The sequence below is a fragment of the Phyllostomus hastatus genome, unplaced genomic scaffold (assembly GCF_019186645.2).
Source record: "Phyllostomus hastatus isolate PE091 unplaced genomic scaffold, TTU_PhHast_1.1 phas_contig_34, whole genome shotgun sequence".
Taxonomy (NCBI): Eukaryota; Metazoa; Chordata; class Mammalia; order Chiroptera; family Phyllostomidae; genus Phyllostomus; species Phyllostomus hastatus.
In genome coordinates, this window is record NW_025333857.1 from 57,592,650 (window position 1) to 57,617,872 (window position 25,223).

Here is a 25,223-nt window from a genome sequence, read left to right on the forward strand (position 1 = left end):
CTAAGCCCACTCTGCCGTGGGCTTGCGGTGGGAGCAGCCAGGCCTTCCTGTGAGGCTAACTGTGCAACCGCCCCCCACAGAGAACCCGCCCGTCTGCGCGTTTAATGAGCACCAGCTGTGTGCCCAGCCCCGTGCCAGGTCCTGGGGAAATGACTCTGTTCTTGTCCTCCAGGAGCTGACGCTTCAAAGAGCAACATGTACCCTAATAAACACAACTATTGCTCACGCAGTGTGACACAGGCTCTGATAAGGCACATGCAGGACACCATAGTGACTGGAGCACTAGCTCTGAAAGTTGGCAAAAACGTCACAGAAGAAGTAACATCTAAGAATCATACAAGTTCACGTCACAACGGAGAGGGGGAGAGACTGTCCGGGTGGAGGTGAGAGTGTGGGCATAGTCTTGAAGGCTATTTCCAGTCCAACCTCAGCATACAAGATCTGAGACCTTAAGCTTTCGTTTTAAAATAGTTTCCATCTCTTGATTTATAAAATGAAGAAAAAATTATTTCTCAGGGGCATTAGCTCATAAAAAATTAAAGTTGGAGAACTTACATTAACTTTAAAGGTCTGTACCGAGCCATCTAAAAAGCGGATGCTGCAGACGACTTCAGCTCGAGTTTTCTCTTTGGGTAATTCTGAGGCGCGTATATTAATTCTTCCACCCAGCGCTCGTAATCGGGAGGTCATAACTATCGCTGAATAACCTGTAACAGAAGATGTACCCGTTAGCTCTCTGATATGCACATTACCAGTTATGTGCGAACGCACCCCGAATCTGTCCAAGTTGATCTTCGCAATATGAGGACCACACGAGAATAACGAGAACTACGTAACAGACCACACTTCTGCTTGAGTTTTGACTTCTAAGAAGCTCTAAGAAAACTTACCGTGAAATTATAACATGTTCACAGGGTTACATGGCTTGTCTGTGTGTTGTATTATCTCTTTGGTCTAAATCTTCCCAAGCTTTTGTTTGTTTTCCTCTTTTATTATATATTTGTGTATCCCTCCCCTAAGGTTTTACAGAACTAAATGTGCTGTGAAAATGGTTTAAAATATAAAGACATTTACTAGTAAATTTCATCACATTAAAATTAAGAACGTCTATTCATGAAAAGAAACTATTTCAAAGGATAAAAAGGCAACCCACAGAAATATCTGCAATCCATATTTACAAATATATAAAGAGCACCTGTGAATCAAGCAGGAAAACAACCTGTTAGAATACAGCAGCCACATTAGTTGTCAGAGAAATGCAAATTAACACCACAGAGCAACAGCACCACACACCCAGCAGGACGGCTCCAGGGAAGTCTGAAAAACCAAGCGCTGAGCAGGGTGCGGAGCGCCTGGCACGCTCAAGCACTGCTGGCGGTACACGCGGTCCAGCAGTATCTACGTCACTGCACCTACGTATATCCTGTGACGCAGCAATTCTACTTCAAGGCACATCCCCAACAGAAGAAATGTGCCATTTATTTCGCTAAAATAGGTATGCAAGAATCTTCACAGTAGCCCCAACCTAGAAAAGACCAAAATGCCCGTCAGCAGAATGAGTAAGTTGTGGTGGGGGCACACCGCACGTGACTACACAAAGAAGGACGTAAAGGGATGACTGTTACACACGACAGGAATGAATTCCTCCAAAATCAGGTTGAGTAACAGCAGCCAGACACAACAGATTACCGATAGCATGAACACAGTCACACGAAGTTTTAACACAGGCAAAACTAATCCATGCTCAGAGCAAACAGGAAGGTGGTTGGTTACTTCTGGGTGCAAGGACGGAGGGGGGCCCAGGGTCTTCTGGGATACTACACTATTCTATTTCTTGATCTGGGCACTAATGAGATTGGTGGGAGAAAATCTATCAGGCTCTGCATTTATGATTTGTGCACACCTTTGTTGTATGTATTTTATTTTTCAATATCAAGTTTACTTAAGAATACATGTATGAAGGGGGGATTAGTGGGAAGGTTAGACTCTGACCACGGTATAGTCAGGGAACAACAAGGAAAGTGGCTTAACTAGTGAACGCAATTGTGGCGTGGTAGACTAACAACCTGAAAAGTGTGCAGCTGAGCACACGGTCGGTCGCATCATGCAGGTAGGAAGCCAAGGGTGGAGGCCAGCTTAAGGAATGAAGAAGTTGTAAATCTGACCAGGCTGGGCAGAGGAGCAGATAAAGATGAAGGACTTAAGAGCAACTCAATGTTCCTTTTTTATTAATTCTCTGCAAGGTTTCTATAAAGAACTGGGCCTTTGCATGTGTTGTTCCTTCTGCCTGGAAAGCTATCCCTGCTTTTTGCTTGACTCCTGCACACACCCCAGTGCTCAGCACAGCATCACCTCCTCGGGGAAGCCTCCCCACTGTCCCTAACCGCCCAGCGGTGTTCTCGGCTCTCTCCTCTGAAGTGCTCACTGCAATCTCACAGTTATAAGTAGTGATGTGATTAGTTAACAGCTGCTCCTCCCACTTCGGGTAAGTTTCATGATGGTAGGAACCAGGTCTGGTTTTGCTCCCTGCAGCCCCAACGCTCAGTACTGGGAGGCAGCCCATGAGTTTCTGAATGAATCAATGAATGACAGGCAAAATGAAATGAAACATGAAGCCCAAATCTACAGTGCGGACAAAGAGCAGCCCAACATGACAGAGAGACAAACTTGCACTGGAGAGAGCGGGCAGGAAGAAGGATGGGATGGATGGCGATGCCCCGGACACCGGTGCCCTCACACGGCAGCATGCACCTGGATGGCTTGGTGTGGGGATCTCGAGATGCACACTCGGATCCGAGCAGGCTGGATGGAGCCCTAAAGTCTGCATTCCTTGGTCGCCCAGGTGATGGTGAGGCTGCTCTGGGGTCTACATTGTGAGGGCAGGTGACAGATACCTAGGCAAGCGGCACCCCAAGCCAGGGCAGGGCCAGACTCAGGAGTCAGTAGCAAGGGAGGGATGAGAACAAGGCAGAATCAAGCCTCAGGGAGCAACAAGGGGTGCAGCATGGCTGCAGGAAGTGAAAACACAGGAGAGGAGAGCCGTGGAGAAGATACACCCAAGAGTTAAGGAGCTCCAGGTGAAACGCCATTCTCCTGAAGGTAGGAATAGGGAATCTCATCATCGTCATCGTCGTCATCATCATCATCATAGTATAAATTCCTGGGACCGGCATCATCATCATAGTATAAATTCCTGGGACCGGCAGTGGAAGGAAACTTGTTCTGAAACTTATAAAATTCCACCCACCCCACCACCTCCACCTTGCCATTTGAAAATATCATCAGAAGCGAGAATGCATTTTCTGAGTAATACCCAAAGTTATCAAAAGACAACAAATGTGTTCATTCCATAATGCCTTCACCATACTGAATTTAAAATGTCAAATTTATTATCGTTTAGTCCTTGTCTAAGAACTTCAGGTGGGTTATGATTTTTTTGAAAAAGATACACTAGACGAGTTAATGGGAGGTACAAGTGAGAGTCACTGGGGGAGCTTTTCAAAAACACGCCTGTCCTGGCCCCATCCACAGGTGGTGACTCAGCACCCCGGGGGTGTGGCCCAGGATGGCCTTCTCTTCGGGAAGCTCTCCAAGGAAGGACGGGCACGCGAGGACTTGAGTCGGTGTTCAGGGCACCTCGGGCTGTGCTTCAGAGGGTTGGGCTTAGAATACAGGCTCTGCAGAATCTGAGCCATTCTCTGGGGACCCCTGTGGGAGTCAGGCAGGTCCTCAGCACAGCTAACACAGAGACCTAATCACACCATGGCTCTGGACAGGAGGGAAAAAAAGTCGATTTCAAACAGGAGCCCGAGCACCTGCACGGGTACCAGTGGGTCTTTTGAACGTAACCACAGTTAATGGTGCTCTCCAATCATGTATTCCGCTGACAAAGTACCGTAGACCAGCAACCCAGAAGAGGCGTATTTCTTCCTCCTCACATCAATCTCTGTTACATAAAGGGCTTAGACCTTAATGACATCAAAGGTAGGTAGGTATTTCACGATAGTTGCAGAAATGTTCTTCCCACAATGGTTTCTAAAGCAAATGTTGAGAAGAGGAAGCCTGATAATAACCACATAATCAAGCCATGAAGCGTTTTCAGGCTGTCTCGAAATGAAATCTTAAACAATCCAGGCAGGACAATGGATGCTGACTAACTGCCCCGTTTCCTGCACCACAGCAATTGGGGAACTCAGGGTTTCTATGGCTTCCTTTATAAGCCTCTTAATTCTAAACAAAGCCACAGCCCAACCAGGAACATTTGGGCCTCTCTGACCACAAATGATTGCAGCTGCAGCTGATGCCTTTTGCAACACGACAGCCAAGCTGGTTCTTTGCATGTTTTTTTTTAAAAAATCAAATAGTTATAGTTTTAGAATCTGTTCTGTACTCTAACAACAGAAGTTCTACTGTGACTACAGTTTTTACCAAAGATTCTACTTGCAAAACGCAGGAATAGGCCACATCTCACTCTGTGCACAGGAGAAGCCCAGTAGGTACTGTGAGTGTTAGGGTTAGCATGTGTGAAGTGCCCACACAATGTGGGACACATTTTAGGGACTTAATAAAAGGCACTCTGTTAATAATACCAAGTTTTTAATGCCCTCAAGTGCAGGCTGCAGGTTCTGTATTTTGTAGGGAAGCCTGAGTTCAGATACCGTACAAATGTGTAATGTTCTGTTTCTTAAAATTCTATTTGCTTTAATAAAGACAACTTGCTGAAGTTAAAAGAGAGTTGCTACAGATACGAGATGTATGTTTGAGCTTCTCGACAAACTCAGCGAACCCGGTGGCGGCAGCAGCGAGTGGCCACAGACCGCCACGCCCCGGGCACATGACACACCAGAGCCCTCGTGCTCAGCGGTGGGTAACAAGGCTTAACCACTGTCGCCTCTGGGCTCCGCATGGGCCCTGGAGCCGAGACCGGGAAGAGGTGATGCTTTATTTCCTAAGGGCCCACGTGCTAATCTGGGGAACTATGTTCTTTCCCAAGCCCGTGACCACAGACAGAAAGGAGGGGAGCTCACTCTTCTCCATTAGAGAAAGAAAGCAACTCAACTCCATTTTGATCGTTTTAAAAGGAAATGGTATGGTTATTTCATATCATTTTAAAAAAAGCACTTAGACTCCTTTGCTCAAGGGCAAGGGCCAGATAAAAAGGAATGGAAGAAAGCAAACAGCCCTGATTTATAAACACCTAATTTGTGAGTAAAGGGCACAGGTGAACCACAGATAACTCTACCTGAATCATCAGGCTGACCTGGGCCAATGGCACCACCTAGCGGCCACCAGAGGAAAACATGCCCCCTCCCACCCTGACTTTCTTCCTTCTTCAAAGGAAACATGGACAGCTTTGCTCCCTTCTCTTACCAGTCCAGCTTAAAAAAAAATTAAATAAACAGAAATAAACCTCTCTAACAATATATAACTCAATTCCCTCCGCCCTTTCCCTAACTCTTCTTCCCTAGTGAACTCAAAAGAGCTCTCTTCTTTCTCTTTGGGTACTTAGGAGCCCCAGTAGATACCTGATCCGCTGGAGAGGGACTTGCCTGGCACAGAAAACAAATAAACACTCATGAGCCACCAGCCACGCTAGATGGGTGACTCATCAAATCAAGAGTGCTTCTCGTCAGACACCAGTATGTAATAAATGTTTTATTTGTCTAGCTGCTAATATAATACCAACACCGCTTCCTCCTTTTCACTGTAAACACACAGTGGTTGGGCTGCTTCGTGGGTTAACCGCATCTTCGGGGGGCAAACCAGGGCCTCGTAATCGCTCACGACCAGGCTGCACACCAAGAGGAAAACATAAGCCACACTTCCCGATTGGTGCCTGCACCTCACACAGGGCAGCTTCTAGTAGCCAGGCCTGAATGTTCCTTAAGCTTCTCTGGGTAAGTGGGATATTTTCTTCCAAAGATACGATTTACAAACATCTGGATGGGGACTGATCATTTATCAAGCACTAGACTAAGATTAGTTCCAAGTGTAAGAATGTATGCCTTTACTAAGTTGTTAAGAGAGAAAGAGTGATTCAAATGAGACTTTCTTTTTAACCAGAGACCTAAATACAACTTTAGTGTACTTAAGAATCACCTGGGGAGCTTGTTAAACTACAGATTTTCGGCACCACCCACAGAGATTCTGGTTTAGTAAAAGGACTGAGGAAATGGCATTTTCAAACTTAAAAAATTTTTGGAACTTATAGAAAATCTGCAACAAAAACAGAACTCCCTCCCGCCTTGGCCTGGACTCAGCTGTTGACATTTTGCCATTTAAGCTATCACGCCCCTCTAGTGCTAAATATTTTAGCATGTATCTGCCAAGGACAAGGACATATCGTGCCCACAGCACAGTCTCTGCACTGAAGCCATTTCGCATTGACAAAGTGTTCAGGTAACATGCGTCCACATTACAATCTTACACGTGGCTCTGATGATGTCCTGTACTTCTTTCCTCCTGACCCGGACTCCAAACCAGGACCGTGTCTTGCTTCAGCTGCCATACAGAAGCTGCATCTGTAATAAGCGTCCCCAAGGGACTCGGAGGCAGAGCATCTAAAGCACCTCGCTGTGGAAACCAGTCAACCAGATGATCTCCTGGGCTCCTTTTGGTGTTGACCCTCTAAGCCTACAGCCAGGGGCTTGGGGAGGTCAGCCCTCTAGGTCAGCTTTCCTGTCTGTATTACCAGTCGGTCTGGGAGCTAAACAGAGTTTCTACAGCTTAGCACTTGGTCCTGGCGGAGCACTTCCTCCAGCGTGGCGGCCACCAGCCTCTCCAGTCTATATGTCAGTGCCCGGATTAGCACCGCTGTCCTGACGGAGGGGAAGGGAGCAACGAGGAAGTAACATCGGTTCGGAAAGGATGCTCTCGCTTGGTGTTACATAACCAGAGTGACTTGGCTTGTTCCTTCAAATTAGTTCACGTCTTTCACAGACAGCAATTCTGAACGATTCATACTATAACAAAGAGACGACGGTGCCTGTTACGCACACTTTCTCAGAAGTGGGTGAGAGGCAACTGCAGTTGTCATAAGCAAAGAAACCAAAGGAAAGAGATGTATGCATTTTGCATGACTTATTAGGCTTTGCACATACGATGAATGAACTCAGCCCAAAGAATGAAAAATTAGTGATTTTAGCTTTCATTTGTGAAATGCCCCTATAATGGAGAAGACACTTCCATAAGTGCTATTTTACCTTATTAACTTTAAATTATGTGCAGCTGATAAGCAAATTACCATACAATCTGGTACAGGAAATTTAATTTTCCTCATGACTAAAATTTTCATAAACTTATCAATACTTCTGCCATTTTTTCCCTGCTTATTTGGCTTTTTTTAATTTCCAAAGTATAACACTGCATACCAAAGACAAATACACTTATTTTAAAAACTAGCTTATAAGCCCTGGCTGGCGTAGCTCAGTGGATTGAGCATGGGCTGCAAACCAAAGTGTTGCAGGTTTGATTCTCAGTCAGGGTACATGCCTGGGTTGCAGGCCATGACACCCAGCAACTGCACATTGATGTTTCTCTCTCTCTCTCTCTCCCCCCCTTCCCTCTCTAAAAATAAATAAATAAAATCTTAAAAAAAACTAGCTTATAATGTAAACATCACTACTGAACACTTCCTAAATTAGAAAAAAATCATTTATTAAGGCAGGTATTTTCATATTTATTTCTCATTCAACATGAGGGCCAATAAACTAATTTGTCCTGAGTCTATAAACCACAAAATTAATTTCTAAACAACATCTTTACAGGTTAAAACTTGCTAATGAATTCTGTAATCCCAACCAACAATGGAAATACTGATGCGCAACATTTATTTTTAATTTGGGTATGTGTATATAAAAGTACTTGATACCTTTTGTTTATAAAAATGCTTCTGTGAATGCATGTATGAAAGCCTTTAACTCTGACTTCATACTGTCCTCCACCAAAGGGGAGATAATGCTCAGTCACTTTAATAGCACAGCTCAATACTCAAATTATTTTGCAATCGTTAATCCCAATACTCCAGAAGCACAACCCTGGCATCAAAGCGTTTGCCCCACAGATCCTGTAATTTGTTCAGGGAGTAGATCTCCAACTGCAGCCCCCAGGAAGCAGGGTGGAGTAATTTGTAGGATTAGCTTATTCAAATAGAGACCTGTAATTAGCGTCCTGGGTCTCCTACAACTTCAAAATGTCAAATAGTTTTCTTATTATGGAGTTGGGTTTATTTATAGGTTGGACACCATGACACTTGCAAAACTAACAAAATAAAAGTTATACTTGATACTGGGAGGGTAGCAAGAAGTCGCTCCGCACTGCCTGAAGGGCAAGATGAAGAATGCTGTGGGAGCCGCGGGCAGTTTGGGGAAAGAGGTAATGTTGCTATAAAGAGAAACCAGCTTCTTATGTTCCATGAGCTGAGTTTCCAGGGCTGGGATGAGAAGCGGGCTGACTGAAACACACAGTCTGCTTCCCAAGCGATCAGAAAACTCACGCTAAAATTGTGAGTATAGGAGGTGATCACCTTCCCCCGCCCTTTTCCTCCAAGTATCACCCACAGGGAAGGAGCAGAAATTGTGGGGGCACAGCCGTGGGGACGGCTGGCAGGGCCCCTCAGGCCCCCTCCCACACATGACTCTGCTCCCTGGAGGCGACCACTCTCCTAACTTTTAACACCGCTTTCATGAGATGTTTTTAAATAAGATTTTTAGAAGGGTTTTAACGTTTAAGAAAAGGTTATTGTGGCGCAGAGCCCACCCCCGCCACGTCTCCCCCGACAGCCCCTCGGTGCGTGCGTGGATGCTCTGGTGGCTTGCGTTGTGTGGACTGCACAGAAATGACAAAGGCTGTGACTCGGCCTCCCCTGAGAATGTCTTGAATGGCGCCTGGCAAACTCCCATTACCTGCCAACCCGGTGAACCCGGAAACTTTAGAGGCCAGCAGGCTTGCCTCCTGGGAGAAGAAGGAGATGCGGGCCAGGCCAAGGAGGAATGGAACCAAACCACACCGAGGAAGAGGACTCCAGGACTCAACGGCGGGCAACCCGTCCCAACAGCCTCCAAGCAACCGGCCAGACTCCCGCCCCCACTGCAGGACTCCAGTTTCACAGGCCCATCGATCCTGTTCGTAATTATTTCGGTCTCCGTTAGCACGTTTACTGGGCACCTGCTGCGTGTCAGGCCAGAGTGGCATGGCGCAGAGGTGCCTTGAGTTTCAAGGTCTAAGGGAGTGAAAGCCCACGAGCCCAGGGAACAGGAGAAGGGTCCTGGCCGGGGTGGGGTGGGATGCAGACCGGTTCACTGAAGCTCCATGAGGGGTCTCTTGGGATAAAGGGAAATGCACCAGGTAGAAGCAGCAGCAGTCCAGGAACGGTGCTGCGTGTGCAAACGTGTGCAAGGGTTGGGAGGAGAAACACATGGACATTCAGAAACCCCACGGAAACAGATTTCGTAGAAGTGTCTGAGGAATAATGGAAATCCTGGGGAAATCTCAGGGAAGAGATTAGGGTCTTCAAACACCCAAGGGGCCGTGACACAGAACAGGAACTGGGGTACGGCGTGAGGCTGCGGGACGGTCGGCAGGGACGGGACCTGGCAGGGAGAGACACAGGCTGGAAGTCCAGCCTGGCCACTTACTGGCTGTGTGAGTCTACAGAGATCGCTCACCCTCTCTGAGCCTCAGTTTCCTTACCTATAAAAGGGGAATATTTTTCTCGGCTTTCCAAGCTTGCTTTAAGCGCTGAAGATAATATCTATGCAAATGAACTGGCACCTAGCAGGACCCAATCAAGGGTATTTATGCTTACTACAGTCATCAGATTGATTATCTTAGACCCCCAAGTTCCAAGGGCTGGAAGAGGAAGTGAACCAGAAGGAATAGTTTTTGAACAGCCAAGGCCGCACAAACACGGGACAGCCTTGGTAGAGAGGGAGCTCCCCATCACTAGAGGTAACCATGCAGAGAAGCTGAATAAAACTGGAAGGGCAGGACAGATGAACTTTGAGCTTCCAGGACCAAGATTCTATTACAACTTGTTTCAACAGTGCCAGAGTTAAATTTCTGTACATGTAAGCCCTACTCAGAGCAGCACTACTCAAAATTGGATTTTCTTACATGGACTTCTCGTGGGAAATAATTCTAAACAGATACCTCGCACCTCAATCGTGGGGGGAAAAATTAAATGGCCCATTAAACTGTGGCACAGGGGATAAAATAACATGAACACACTAAAAGCAATGCATAAAAGCTCAAATACAGACAATGGAGTGGGTTTATATTGAGCCGTTTCTACCTAAAATGAAGCTCTTAAAGTCTTTTCATTCTCCCTTTGAATAGTTCTACTGGGCCCAAACAAACTGGAAAACAGGATGGAATAAATTTACTCTACAGGGACATGAATCAAGTTGCATAAACTTTACAAAAATACTGTGCTAATATTTGCCCTCGGAAAAGAGACACGCCCATTTGGGTGTCAGCCCCTGATATTTCTGTCTCAGGCTCCAGTCCCCACCCCTGTGCGGCTCAGAGCAGCAGAAGCCTTCGGAAAACAGCTAAAGTCACTTTGAAAGATTTGAGATGCGCTAATCGCCGCCACACATCCCAGCCAAGAGCCTGGAATCTCACAACCGGACTGTCCCGCCAGCTCTGTTCCTGCCAAGGAGCTGGAAGCCAGCGGCAGCCTGGCCAGGGAAACCCAATCCTCACCAGCAGCAGCCCTCGCCATAATTCTATCTCAAGGAAACACAGAAAAATACCTTCCAACTCCTCCCCCACAGGGCATCACGCCCTTTGTGGGAATCAGCCGAGTGCCCTGGGAAGTCACAACTCCATTATTTTTCTGCTGGGTCTCCCAGCTCAGAGCCTCTAAGACTCTTCCCAGCTTTCAAACCCTCTGCCGGTAAGGGTTTGATCCGAGGGCCGTCTCAGGCTCTGTCAGGTACAGAAACCCTGCCAGCACCTCTAGAAACCCAGATAAAGTGCATTTTTATGCAGCCTAGTCCAATTTCCAGGGCTTTAGGTCTTGGTGAGAGGGGCTCAGGAAATCAATGAAAGGAAACTGCATTAACTCTAAGAAAGATGTATAAAGGTGTGCCAAAACGCTCATCAGGATAACAGTATTTAGGAATCACTGAACGAAAATATCTCTTGTTGCTGCTATGGGCACGCTCATGTGCACAGAGGCCTTCCACCTGCTGGGAGCTGGGACCACAGACCGATGCAAGCCATCTCTTGGTTTCCAGGGGCTGCAGCGACTCGGACCAGGAATACCACTGCCTGGGAGCTGCCTGGGGTCTCTGTAAGGCCCACTGCAGCCAGGGCCAATCAGAGGCCTGAGAAACAAACCAGACCAGGGTTCCAGCCTCTGCTCTGCCACTCCCTGCTGATGTGACCACGGACAATTCCACTTCCTTCCTTTCTTTTTTTTAAACCCTCACCCAAGGACATGCTTATTGGTTTTAGAGAAAGGGGAAAGGAGAGAGAGAGAGGGGGAAACATGGATATGAGAAACATCGATCAGTTTGCCTCTTCTAAGTGCCCCGACTGGGGACTGAACCTGCAACCTCGGTACGTGCCTTGACCTGGAATCGAACATGTGACCCTTTGTTTTACGAGAGGATGCTCCAACCAACTGAGCCACACTATTCAAGGCGACAAGTTCACTTTCTAAGCTTCCATGTACTCAACTGTAAATCATTTTAAGGAGCAGTGACCTTGCCCCTAACCTAGCAAAGAGCCTGGCCCACTGCAGACACTTCCTCCACACCAGCCACTATGAGCACTGACTCTGCATCACTGCCCGTTCCGCCCACCTCACCCCTAGTCTCTGGCCTGTCCCCCCACTCCCAGGCTTCCTGCTGTGAGGAGCATCCAAGGCTCCTACCAACCAAGGGCAGCTTTGCTGTTCCCATTTCACAGACCGGCAGATTAGACTTGGAGAGCCATGCTGCAGGCACACAGTCAGCCTCCACATAAGGCGATGACCCTCACGCAGTGCAGGGCATCATATGCCTGCCCAGTGAGTCCACTGGCTCCTGTGACTGGGAGGGAGGTGAACTGCAGGTGATTCACTGAGGGGGAAAGGCCTCACTTAATCACTATTATATATCTAATTTACTGACTAAAAGTACCTCCTTACCCTTTGAGATAATCTTCATAAACACTCCCCACAGCTCACGGTGCTGGTAAATTTCCTCTTAGGGAAGAAATGGTCCAGGAAGCCTTTCTTCCCCCTAACTGATTCTGCAACTTCAGAAACCTGAGTAACGACCTGGGTACCTATTACCATATTCCCTCCGTTCTAAGGTGACAATTGATTTAACAGGCATTTCAGGTTGCGAAATGCCAATTTCAGAAAAGCTAAAATGTGGACCGCTCGTCTCTCAGAATTGTGGAAACGCAGCACATGACTTCCTCTCACCGTGGCAACAGGTGTGGGCTGGAGTGAGGGCATGGGACGTGTGAAGGCCCTTCCAGCTGCACAGGCGGCCGCCCCGGGGTTAATGATTAGCGGCGGGAGAGCAGGAGTGGGCCGGTGCACTTCCTGAGGCCGCTCCTGCCCCGTGACCGGCTCAGAGCTCTCCGTCCAGCACCAGCCCCCTTCCCTGTACTGCACCAGCGTCTGGGGACCGAAGAACTACAAGGGCTCCTGATAGAGGCCCAGGTGCACTGCACCCCCTGGGGGGCCGGGCTTCTCAACGAACTGGAGCTCAACCAGACACTCGCCAGCTCACCTTCAGGGCAGATGTGCTGGCTCTAAGCCAAGGAACTTATGACAGCCAGGGGGTGGGGGAGCTGATAAACTGGGGCGCGTCCTGGGTGTGGCAGGAGCCTAGGTCTCCAGGAGGACCCAGGACAGCCTCACAGCCTCTAGACCTTCGGGGTCTTTCCACCTGCTGTGGGAGGTACGGCGCAGGACGCCCCTCCACGGCAGTGGAGGAACGAGCTGGCTGGGACCCCTGGAAGCTGACTGACCCTGCAGGGAGGAAGGAGAGGGCAGCCCGCAGACCAGCGTCCGCATGGGGCATGCTCTGCTGCACTCTCGCTGGATAAAAACAGCAGCACGGTCTTGTTTGGGGTGATTCTTAAAAAGTTGTATCTATCTGTACTGTCTCTACAATCACACAGCCCACCCTGTCCCACTCCCCCACTGTCAAACACTTGTCCACACAGCCCACACACTTCACGGGCCTTCGTGGTCACGGTTTTACAATCTCCTGCCCAGGGGGGTCGCAGCCACCGAGGGCTGCTCGCACGGCTTCTGATGCGTGGGGCTTCTCAGACTTGCAAAGAACCCACAGGAAACCCAGAGAGCGGAGGGGCGTGGGAGCCAGGGCAGGCCCAAACGCCTGGTGGAGCCCTGCTTTAGGGCGAAAGCACTGAGGACGAAGACGGGGCTAGGCCACCGCCTGGAGGGAAACGGCAAAACAGACGAGCAGGTGACCAATGACGGGGGCAAAGCCACTGACCGGACTTCCTGCTTTCTGTCTTTTCCACCGGGCAGAATCATCTTTTTACACGGGGAAGGGTGAAATTGAAGGGGATGGGAAGGCATCTCTGAGCATCGGCTGTGACCCGAGCCACCCTACACACCTGTCATCCCAGTGACCCCCCCCCCATGGGGGCAGAACAGGCAAAAGGCTGCAAGGGCCGTGGCTGAGGAGGCCGGGCTCCCGGCGGAGCCCGAACCCGGCGGCTCCTAACAGAGTCGATCTCCTGCCAGACACCGTGCACTACCTGCTCGGGTCGTTTTCATCGTGGTAAGACAAACAGATCACGCATTTTGTCATTTTAACCACGTGTAAGCGTACAACTCATTGGCTTTAGTTACACTCACAATGTTGTGCAACCGTCACCACTATCTACATCCCACTCCTTTAGCATTCCAAACAGAAACTCTGTACCCATGAAGCAATCAGTCCTCACTCCCTCCCGCCCCCCACCTCTGGCGACCTCTACTTTCCGAGTCTGTGAATTTGCCTGTTTTAGGTATTTCTTGTTAAGTGGGACGACACAGTATTTGTCCTGTTGTATCTGGCTTGTTTTACTTAGCTTAATGTCTTCCAGGTGCATCCGTGTTGTAGCGTGTGTTGGGACTTCACCCCGTTTTAAGGACAAAGAACACGCCGTGGCATGGATAGATCACATTTTGTTATCTGCCCACCGGACACCTGGACCGCTGCCCCCGCTGGCCACTGTGAACGGTGCGGCAATGCCCATCACCGAGCAAGCCCCTGTTTAGGCCTGTTTTCGGTTCTCTCGGGGGTGTATCCAGGGGAGTTGCTGGATCATACGGTAACTCTGCGTTAACACTTTCTGAGGAACCGCCGAACTCTTCTACAGGGGCTGCGCCATTTCACATTCCCAGCAGCGATGTGCCAGGGGGCCCCTTCTCCACGCCTTCACCGATGCTGTTCCCCTGTCTCTGATGCCCACCACAGTGCGGTGTGCAGTGATGTGTCACTATGGTTTTAATCTGCATTTCCCTAATGACTGGGGATGCTGAGCCTCTTTTCAGGTGCTCGTTGGCCATTTGTAGAGCTTCAAAGAAATAGCTATTCAAGTCCTCTGCCCATTTTTTAAATTCGGTTATTTATCTTCATTTGGGTTGTTGAGTTACAGGCGGTCTTTGTATCATTCTGAATGTTAAACCACTATCAGATATACGATTTGCAAATATTTTCTCCTACTCCTGCAGGCTGTCTTTTCACTTTCCTGATAATGTCCTTTGATGCACCAAAGTTCTGAATTTTGATGAGCCTAATTTACTTATTTCTCTTGTGTTCCTCTTGCCTTTGGCGTCACGTGCGAGAACCCGCTGCTAAACCTTGATCGTGGGGGTTTACCCCAGTTGTTTCAGTGAGGGTCGTATGGCTTTAGTGTTTGCACGTAGGCCATGGGTCCATTCTGAGTTAATTTTTGTCTATGGTGTGAGGTAGGGGCCGCCCTGTCGTTTCTGACCAGGGCCCCTTCCCCTCCAGGATTCTCTGGCAGAGCTAGCTAGCACTAGATCATGAACTTCATGAAGGCAGGCTCTGCGGCTTTTAAACATCACCACTGCGGTGTAGGTAGGCAGCCAGCCCAGTGGCTACCCAGCAAGTGCTCAATCACTGAGATAAGTGGACAGCTGAGTGGATAAACCGCTGAGTGGATAAACTCTAGCCCCCACACCCCTCTTGTTTGCAGCAAAGTAGTAAATCCAATACCTAAACATGCTGAGAACTAAATCTGTAGCAACAACTGTATTCACACACTGTTACCGGTTAAACTAAAGTGACCCAAGCTCGAACCAGCCTAGTTAACTGACAGGGCAGAGGGCCCAGCCCCGGAAAGCTCAGCGCGGCCTCACCAGTTCAGGCCCCTCATTGCACAGCGGGGCACCCTGAAGGGCCTATGGAGGCAGTGACTCCCCAAACCCTGGGCCTCGCGCCCCACGGCTCCCCCACCAAAGCAGGCCTCAGGGACCACCCGCTGCAGATGAGCAACAAAAAGGTAAGAGATTAGGCTGAATTCCTTCAAGTGGTAGGAACCTCCTAAAACCTCCTAACAGAAAACAAGATCCCTGGGTCCTGGACTTTATCCTGCCCTCCTCACGTGGCAGCTCACCTGCTCTCTTGGCACCGGCCCTGCCACCCCATTTCCTGTTCTTGGGTTGCACTGAGCTGGTTCCCACCTCAGGTGTTCACACCTGCTCCTCCACGTGGAGCAGCCTTCCCTCAGACAGCCTCCAGCTGGCCCTCCCTCTCCCCCACTTTCTTCACGAGTCTGCCCAGACTCAACCTCGGGAAGGCCCCCTCGACACCCATTACCTCCCCTACTCTATTATCCCCCTTAGCCTCTATCACCCCCGGACTTAACCACACATCAGTTTACCGCCCGCCTCCTCCCAATTCCCTTCTCTCTACCTCCCACTACTAGAGTGAAATTCCTTGAAGGCAGGGACTTTTATTCCCTAACTGCTGTAACCCTAGCGACTGGAACGGTGCCGAGCCAGCGTGAGGTGTTCGGTTAGTATCTGTGGAATGCAGAGATGGAAAGGACAACATGGGGGACACCACTCTCCGTAGTCACCCTGTCACTAAGCATTACAGAGCGGAGGGCAGGCGGCTCCAACTCACAGGTCAGCGCTGCCTGGACCCTGCCGCCAGAGGGGCCCGGGGGTGGTCCCAGGCTCCTGGGCCTGTGACATCGTGGGTGATCAAACACTCCCACGCACTCCAGGGTGGCCCAGATGCTGGCAGCTCTGCTGCTCTGGCCGCAGAGAATGGAGTCTCCCCCAACCGGCACTTAATAAAGGCTTGCGAACTGCACACATGCTGAGCGAGTGAACAGCTAATGCACACAGGCCTGACTGACACTGGCACTTCTAGAAGGCTGTGTCCACGCTCCGGCCAGCATATCACCCCAACGGGGATGGAAGGTGGTCTGACCGAGTACCTTCATTCCTAGGAAACTACCGTCGGTTTTCTTTTTTCTTGTGAAGATCTTCCCCCCAGAGACATTTGTAACACTGAAAGTTACAACCAGAAAGGCAGATTTCCACCTTTAGAGGGCCAGTACAGTGAGTTACAAAACAGACACAGGATGTCCATGCAGGCATCATAGTGATGTGGAAAATGGCTAGAACGGTAAATTTAAAAGGCTGGTTATAAAACTGTGTCTATAGTATGTCCGCCCCTATTAACATAAAGATAAGGGAACTCATAAGACTGTAAAAGTAGAATTGTTAGTTTTTCTATTCTTTCCACCTTTCTGTATTTTCTAAATTATCTGTGATCAATAATGCATTAAGAAAATAAAACTCATAGAACTTTTAAAAATGAAGTTCTGCTTTACTGGCAGCCAGGGCACCTGATGCTTCACTGGTGCCCAGGGCGTGTCAACCTGCTTACACCTCTGTCCTCTCACTCGCTGCAGCCTCCCCCCACCGCCCACCCCCCACACCCCCTCACTCTGCCTTCCTTCAACCCTGCTTCCTCTCCCTCCAGCTCCCCCAGCCCCCGACCAGCAGGCCTCCCAACCCTGCCACAGCACTGACAAGGGAAGTCATCGCAAGGTCTGCGACCACCCTCCCCGAGGAATCTTGCGCCAAAGCTGGGACACCCCACCAGATGCTCTCATGGCCCATACCCCCCAGGCCAGGCCGGACCCCTGCACTCCCCAGCTCTGTGGCTCTGGGCAAGTCCCTGAGCCTCTCTGAGAATTCACCTCCTCCACAGGGAAATGCAGTTGACCCCACCTTATGGGGCATCTGAGGCTGAGGTTCCACATGCTCACTAACAGGTGTTCTCCAGGCACCGCAGCTCTGGGCCCCGGCCTGCTGGCTCCCCTTCCCAGCCTCGAGAAGCTGAACTTCTCCATCCTCAGCCCGCCGAGCTGTGGGCACCTGTCCTCTCCTGAAATCACTTTGCCCTTGGACCTTGGGTCACCACAGTGGTTTCTTGACGGATACCCCCATTCCCTGGTGGAACCCTCCACTCCTTCAGAGAGCTCAACAGCCCACTACCGTCCCTCAAAGCTGACGCCCAATCCCACCCCAGCACTTGCCCCTCCGCAGCCCCCACTCTACCACCTGAAGTCTTTCTCAGCATTTTCACTTGAGGTCCCACTGACCCCTTAAATCATCTTCCCCCATCCACACCGACACCCTCCCGGGCACCCCAACTCAGTGCTTGGCTCTTGGTTCTGTCTTTTAGTCACAGGGCTTTACACCCTCTTCCCCTGTGAACATTCTGTATCCACCCCTCTCTCTGACTCCTCAGGCATTTAATGAGCGCCAGCTGCAGCCCGGCTCCATGGCAAGCGCTGGGGTTCCAAGGGAAGAGGCTGTCTCAGGTCTCTGTCCTCTGGGAACGCACAGGCTTGTCAGAGAGGTGCGTGGGTACTCACCTTTCAGTGTGGTGAGTGCAATAAAGACAAGTGTGTGTCACTGGCCCCACTGGCTGCTGGGGCCTTGTCTGGGCTGTGATACAGCTCAGCCTGGGACAACTTCAGGGGGGATTCTAAGGGCAAAGCTAGACCTTGCAAGATGGAATATCAAACAGCAAATCAAATCACCCAATACTTATCCCAAAGCCTCAGGGGTCCCTACTGCCCCCACCCATCATTATCCGTCATCTGATGCCAATCTAACCCGCCAGGCTCCAGACGCCTGGGCGCACCTGCCACTTCCAGGCAGCTCCGTGGAGCCAGGAGGCGAGCTGTGCAGCGGTGCTTCTGTTGCCTTTTCTGCACTCTCTCCCCAGCAAAACTCACGTTCTGGGCTGATGCCATTTAAAGTGCGACTCTGGACCAGTGGCATCAGCATCAACCTGGTGCAGGTTAAAAATGCAGAATTTCAGGCCTCACCCCAGACCTACAGAATCTGAGTCACTTCACACACACATTAAAGTTTGAGAGGCTCTGCTCTGCACCCCTCATCAAGTCCCCCAGGCCTTCGAGTCCTCCTCCGCAGCTCCCCTGACCTTCACCTCCCAACCACCCCATCAGCTCAGCCCACCTGCCCAGGGCAGCACACACAAGTGACAGCTCTTTCCATCTCAGGGGCCTCAGGCCCCACCTGTGGACACATGCACACTATGGTCTTCTGTCAAGCTTACTGAGGACAGGTGGCAGGTAGTGCCCGACAACCAGCACCTCCTGATTATCACGTGCCACCCGAAGTCCTTGTCATCATGCAACCTTCCCTAGTGAGGATGACATACTTCTCCCTCCAAGTATAGAGATGAGGAAACTGGGTTCATGGAGTTCATGGGGGGTGGAGTCAGATGACCCCAGGCTTACAACCTGCACCAAGAGGTTAGCAAGGAGCGCCACCGCCTTGCAGAGAAAATTCTGTATAAGGAGGTGAGGAGCTGAGGAAGTATGCCTGCATTTTACATGGGGAACAGTCCCTGACCGGGACCAAGAAACGAGGGGAAAGTAGCCCAGAACAATGGGACAGGCAGGTGGAGGCCAGACTGTGAACCTCTTCAGGGACAGGCTGAAAAAACAGCTCAGACCTGCCGGGTCTGATTGGCAGCACCTTCCTCAGAGAGGGTGGACACAGGTCCCCCTCCGACCCAGTCTTCCCACACCAAATGGTGCTTCCACACTCACCCCCAAGGAAGCCCAGAGGCTCACCCTCCCCTTCAGGCAGCAGCCTGAGGCGGCCGGGCTGGGCTCTGGGGGATGGAGCAGAATAACAGACGTGTCTGCCCTGGAGAAGCTCACAGGAGGGAGCCCTGGCCCTGAGTAGTTACCCCTTTAAAGGGAAACCATTCTCACGACCCCCCCACCGCCACACATTTGTGCACCTGGACCTATATGGAAGTTCTAAAGAAGTCAAAGCCTTTCTTAGCCTTGGAAAAGTGTCTTTTAGTAGCATGTAATCACTGCAACAGCGAATCTGCCCTTATGATTGAAAATTTTAAGATTAACTTTGTAGAAAACAAAAAAAGTTATAACAAAAATATTTTAATTCTTGCATAATCTATAGACTGAAAATACGTCAGTAGAACCTGACTGGTGAAATGCAGACAGAGACTGGCTGAGCAGCACGTGGTCTGTGGGCCAGAGCCTCTGCCTCACTTGGGAGCTGGTGAGAGCCCTGGAACCGGAATCTGCATTTCCACACCAAACCAGGGAAGCCCTGGCCGAGGGCGTTTGGTGTGTGGGGCCTTGGGTGGAGATGGGGGAGAGCAAGGCCAGGTGGAGCCAGGTTATATGAACTTGGCAGAGAATGAAGTGATCTTACGTATTGTTGTAGGGGACACTCTGTCTGGCAGCAATGTGAAGGAGGTGGAGGTGTGAGGGCCTTCTTGGGGACACTCAGCAAAGATGGAAATAAAAGGGAGAAGCTTAGGAACTAGCCCAGTCTGAGGAGGAGGGTGGCTGGAGGACGGCGTTCTCAGGCAGACGTGTCCAGTGCAGGTATGGGGTGCGTGAGGTGTGCCCCTGGGGTTTCACGGTGAAGACTCGTGGAGAGGGCGTGTTTAAGGAAGGAGGTGCTGAGTCCTGCTTCTGATGTGCAGAGGAGCTGGGGAGGTGTTCAGACGTGATTTCACAGGACCTACACTGCTCAGAGATGGCTGGGCTAGAGACTCAGACCCCTGAGCCCCTGATGAAGGGATCAGGTGAGTTCACCCAGGGGGCCTGCAGGACGGTAAGAGCAGAGGGCAAAGGGAACCGACAGCAGAGGACGAGCCGAGGCGGATGGGGAGGTAGGAGGGAGGCTGCATCCCAGAGGCCCTGGCACGAGGAAGGGGCAACTGGCCATGGTCTTGACAAGCGAGTGGTCCCTGGTCGTCACAGCAAGGTGATGTTAATCACAGGGCAAGCGAGGAAACCTGGGGGTGGCAGGCTGGGGGATGCCGGGGCAGACAAAGCTGGGACTGCTATGCAAATGTCTAAACATCTCACCTGACGTGCCAAGTCCCCTTTAATCAAAATTGCCTTTCTGTACACCTGTGTTCACAGCGGCACGATTTGCAACAGCCAAAAGGTGAAGGCAACCCAAGTGTCCGTGGATGCCCGGACATATGCATTCAAGGGAACATGATTCAGCCTTAAAAAGGAAGGAAATGCTGACACATTCTACAGCATGGATGAACCTGGAGGACACCATGCTGCGTGAAATATGACAATCACGAGAAGACAGATATTGTACGATTCTACTTATATGAGGTACCCAAGTAGTTGAAATCAGCGACAGAAAGTAGAAGGGTGGCTGCCAGAAACTGGGGGGGGTGGATGGGGAGCATCAGTGTTTCATGGGTTCGGGGTCTCAGTCCTGCAAGGTGGAAAGCATTCAGTGGCTGCACGGGGAGACGGCGGCACTGCCCTTTGAACTGGATGCCACCGCGCTGCACACTGAAAACTGGTTAGCACAGTCAATTTTACATGACGTGTGTGTTGCCACAATTTAAAAAAAGCACGTCTTTCATTACAGGTATAGAAAGTCTGGACACCTGGCACTGAACAGTGTGTCTGTGTTGAGAGAGGTAAAAGCAGAGCATTTCCGTGACTGCAGACTGTCTGTCAGCAGGCGTGGCAGGGAAAGGGAAGGGAGTAAGCCTGGAGAAGTTTTTTTTCCTCCAGTGAAGGGACAACAGTCTTCAATGGTAAGTGGAGGGGTAAGCTTGAGCCAGAAACACTCTTTATCTCAGACCGGAAGAAAGGAACAAGAGGAGCCAGAGAATGAAGCAGGAGGGGTCAAGGTGAAGAGGCTCCCACGGGATGGCCTTGAGCATCTGGGGGGGGGTCGGGCACAGGTGCTGGAGAGGCGCGACAACAAGGAGGAGATCTGGAAAGAGGGAAATGGTTGGGCGGGGAGAGGGAGGGTAACAACGAGCTAGGATGGAATGCAGGGGGCGCCCAGCTGGCTGCAACGCGCAGGGCACACTGCCTGAAACTACCACTGATCCTGGGGCAGCGGTCCTCAAAGCACGGTCCCTGGCCTCTGGGCCGGCAGCATCACGGGGGAGCTTGCTAGAAATGCCTATTTTCAGGCCCCACTGAGGAGTGTGATTCAGACTCACTGACTCAGAAACTCTGGGGGTGGGGCCCAGCAGCCTGTGTTTTAACAGCTGATTCCAATGTGGCAAAGTCTGAGAAACACTCGTATAGAATATAGAACTCCACCAGCAAGGACATAGCATCTTTTTTATATGAAAAAAAGAGTCAATCTAGCAGCTTCTGCATTAAAGAGCAAGAAATTCACGACTGCTTCAATGCCAACACAATTTATTTCTGTAGTTAGAGAAACGCCAAAGCATGTTAATGAAATTATACAACTATAGACTCTATCTAATAAACTTCCTGAAATGAGACCTAGAAAACACACCTGAGACCTGGGGGCCTGAAACCGTACAACGCAGGCCCCAGTCCCTGCTCCGGGATTGCCTGTGTGCCCTGGAGTGTGCCACGCCCCTTTCTGGGCCTCAGTTTCCCCGCATGAAAAAAGACAGAGCTGAAAAAGGTTCTGAGATCCCTTCTGGTTCTGACGCTGTGTGATTCTTTCTGTCTCATAAAAAGTGACCTTGAACTAAATGCTTTTACACAGCTGAGTCTGAGGGTGGAAAAGAACATTTTTAACCAGTAAAACAGAATATAACAGTTAGCTAGGAAACCTTTCCAATGTTCAGTATGTGGTAGCATTGTGCACTCTAAGAGCCAGAACTCTCCTTCACTAACTGGCTTTTCCACTACAGCCACCGATGCGTAGAGTTATAAAAATACTGGACCACACTGGACTGTGTTCATGAAGTCCACGTGACTGGGTTGCCCCAGAAAGACATACCTTCGCATTTTCGTCCTACAGTATTTTTTAAACCAGGAAGTCAGGGTCTGTATTTGTTGCTGGGCAGAAAATGGGTTCAAGTGCCAGACGACACGGACCCCGGAGCTTGCCACCTCTGACCAGAGAGCCCGGGCATTCAACACCACCACTCCAGGCTTCCTGATAAATGGCTCCCTATTGACCTTGTTACCGGGATTCCTAGAGGCTGGTCTTCTGCCTGGTTTCCCTGCATCCAAGTCCCTGTCTGCACCTGCCGCCATCTAACGCTCATCCTCTTGTGCCTGGGTCCCAAGTTGACACCTGCTTCCCTGCCTCTGCCAAAGGCCAGTGACTTGGTCCTGATCTCAGAACCAGGCCTGGGAGAGGGCCATGGGTGTTCCTGCAGGAAGGACGAGGTGCAAGGGTGAGCTGCAGGTGGAAAAGGAAGATGAGGTCTAGGGAGATGCTGGTCTCCTGTCCCACCTCACTCTGACCCCCTGGCTCTTATGTTCCATTAGAATTTGGTCAGTGAGAAGCTCAGCTGGCTCTCCTGTCCCCTTTGTGCATCTATCACAGACCCTGTCCTTCCCTCTCCCTCCAGCCTGGATGCATAAGTAACATTTCAGGCTGACGCAGTCCAGTGGCAGGAAGGAGCAGCTGAGGGCAGGGCTGCAAGAAGGCTGGTGCCCCAGGAGCAAAGCACGCCCAGGGAGGTGCGACCACAGAGGGACCAGGCCCATGAACGTGGGCCCGGCAGGCAGTGACAAGGAGATTAGTTTTGTCTTTATCCAGGTAGAGGATCCCTACAGGTAAGATAAAGGGTGGAGGGATCCTCTACCTGGATAAAGGGCAGGAAACCCTGCTGGAAAGTTTTCCAGGCTGGTTTCCCTGCACTGACCTCCAGCCTCAAGTCACACTGGGTAGGGTGACCACACATCCTCGTTTGCCTAGGGTAGTCCCAGGCGAGGCTAGTAGATTAGATGCAATTAGTAATAGCTGCCCTTTTTATTCTCAAAATGCTCTGGTTTGGATAAGGAATTCTGGTCACCCCACTCTTGGGCGCCTAGGCCTACAAAGTCAGAGTCACAGTCAGAGAAGGCTGCTTAGCGCTGGGAGGGACATGCAGGCTGAGTCCCATGCCTCATCACATGTTCCATTCCCCTCTCCAGCATCCCTGCCAGGCCACCACCCAGTGTCTGCTTGCATACCTGCAGGGACAGCAAGCTCACTATCCCCTGAGGAAGTCTCTCTTTTTCGGGGAAAGCTAAAGCTGTGTTATAAAAACAGCAGGATTCAAATCTGCATACAGTGTGGTTGCAACTAACAACAACATCCTTCAGCAAGGGAAAGAGCGGCGATGGGGGAAACTGGAAATCCTGCTGGCTTTTTCCTTCCAGCTCCTTCCATCGAATGGTGGCCTCATTCAGTAAATGCTTACTGAGTGCATTTGATGTGTTGGGGACACGGGGGATACAATGGAGAGTTAAAGCAAAGAGACACAAATGGAGGGGCATTCTACAAAACCACTGGCCTGCACTCTCCAAAGACATCACGGTCCTACAGGACAAAGAAAGGCTGAGGAACTTGCCAGTGCACAGGAGACTAAAGAGACATGACAACCATATGCGACCCATCTCTGGGCTTTTCTTTCCTGGATAGGACCCACAAAGGATACTATCAAGACAGCTGGCAATACCTGAATAAGGTCTCTAGATAGTATTGCATCAACACTGATTTCTTGATTCTAACAACTGTACTACAGTTACACAGGAGAATGTCATCACTTTTAGGAAATGCGCTGACACATCTGGGGGGGAAGGAAGAGTCTATAACGAATCCTTAAATGGCTCAGGTAAAATACAGACAGAGAGAGACGGCTAAAATAAAGGTGATTAAATGGTACCATTTGGGGAATCAGGATGAAGGGCAGATGGGAGTTCTTTGTTCTATTCTTGGAACTTTTCTAAGTCTGAATTAGGTCAAAATAAAAAATTAAAAGAAAACAATAAGTCTCAGAGACGATTTTTTTTTTAAAGAAAGACTTCTCAGAGTTCACAGTGTAGCTGGGGAGACAGGTAATAATACAACTAATGATACTAATTAACTGCAAAATTGCAACTGTGAAAAGCCCTGTAACAGGAGACAGAGCTGGTGGTGTGAGCGCTCCTGGCAGGCAGGCTTACCCAGGTCAGGACGGTGAGGGAAGGCACCTACCTGCACTCACGGAGCAAAGGCCCAAAGCATGCGTCAACTGGGGGCGGTGGGTGGGGGGAAGTTTCCAGACTCTCGTAGCCCAATTTTTTTTTGCTACCTGACATTTTAATTTTCTACAACAAACCATGTATAAGTTGGATAACCAGATCGGGGAGGGAAGGGGGCAGGGGGAACAAGTGGGCACGCACATGCCTGGGTTCAGCCAGGTCCCTGGTTGCGGGTACGCGAGAGGCAGCCACACATTGCTGTTTCTCTCCCTCTCTTTGTCCTTGCCTCCTCCTCTCTCTGAAAATAAATAAATAAAATCTTTTTTTTAAAGATACAGGTTCTATTATTAGTCTCATTTTACAGTTAAATGACTTGTCTAAGGACAGGCGTGGGTTCAAATCTTGGCTGTCCTCCTTAGGAACAATGTGCCCTCCGGGCAGTCACTTCCTCTCTCTGGGCCTCGGTTTTCTCGCCCCATCGTGAAACTGGGGCTTGTGGGAATTCACCAGATTCTGGGACGAGAAGGCATTGTTGGTCTTCTCTTGAGGCTCCAACAGGCTCAAGTGCAGAAGATTCACTCCAAACAACACACTGCTTAAATATTTACCAAGAGTGTGTGTATCCTGACCGTAAATCATAGGACCTGAATTTTCCAGGACTATCCCAATTGCAAACCCTCTCTCCTAACTTTCCACATAAACCATCGAAAAATGTCTCAAAAATTCCACTCTCTCAGTATCCAAACAACACCTCCCAGGCCGCCTCT

The 25,223-nt window shown here is 50.0% G+C and overlaps 1 protein-coding gene across 8 annotated transcripts in view; it reads right to left on the reverse strand.

Moving 5' to 3' along the window:
- PTPN3 (protein tyrosine phosphatase non-receptor type 3) overlaps positions 1-25,223 on the reverse strand; it is a 103,696-nt gene that overhangs the window by 72,670 nt on the left and 5,803 nt on the right. For all 8 annotated transcript variants that reach the window (XM_045840328.1, XM_045840323.1, XM_045840329.1 and 5 more), the window contains one exon: positions 556-707. In XM_045840328.1, the coding sequence (XP_045696284.1) occupies positions 556-690 (135 nt within the window). In that variant the 5' untranslated portion in view covers positions 691-707. Of the gene's footprint in view, positions 1-555; positions 708-25,223 lie in introns of those variants that run through there.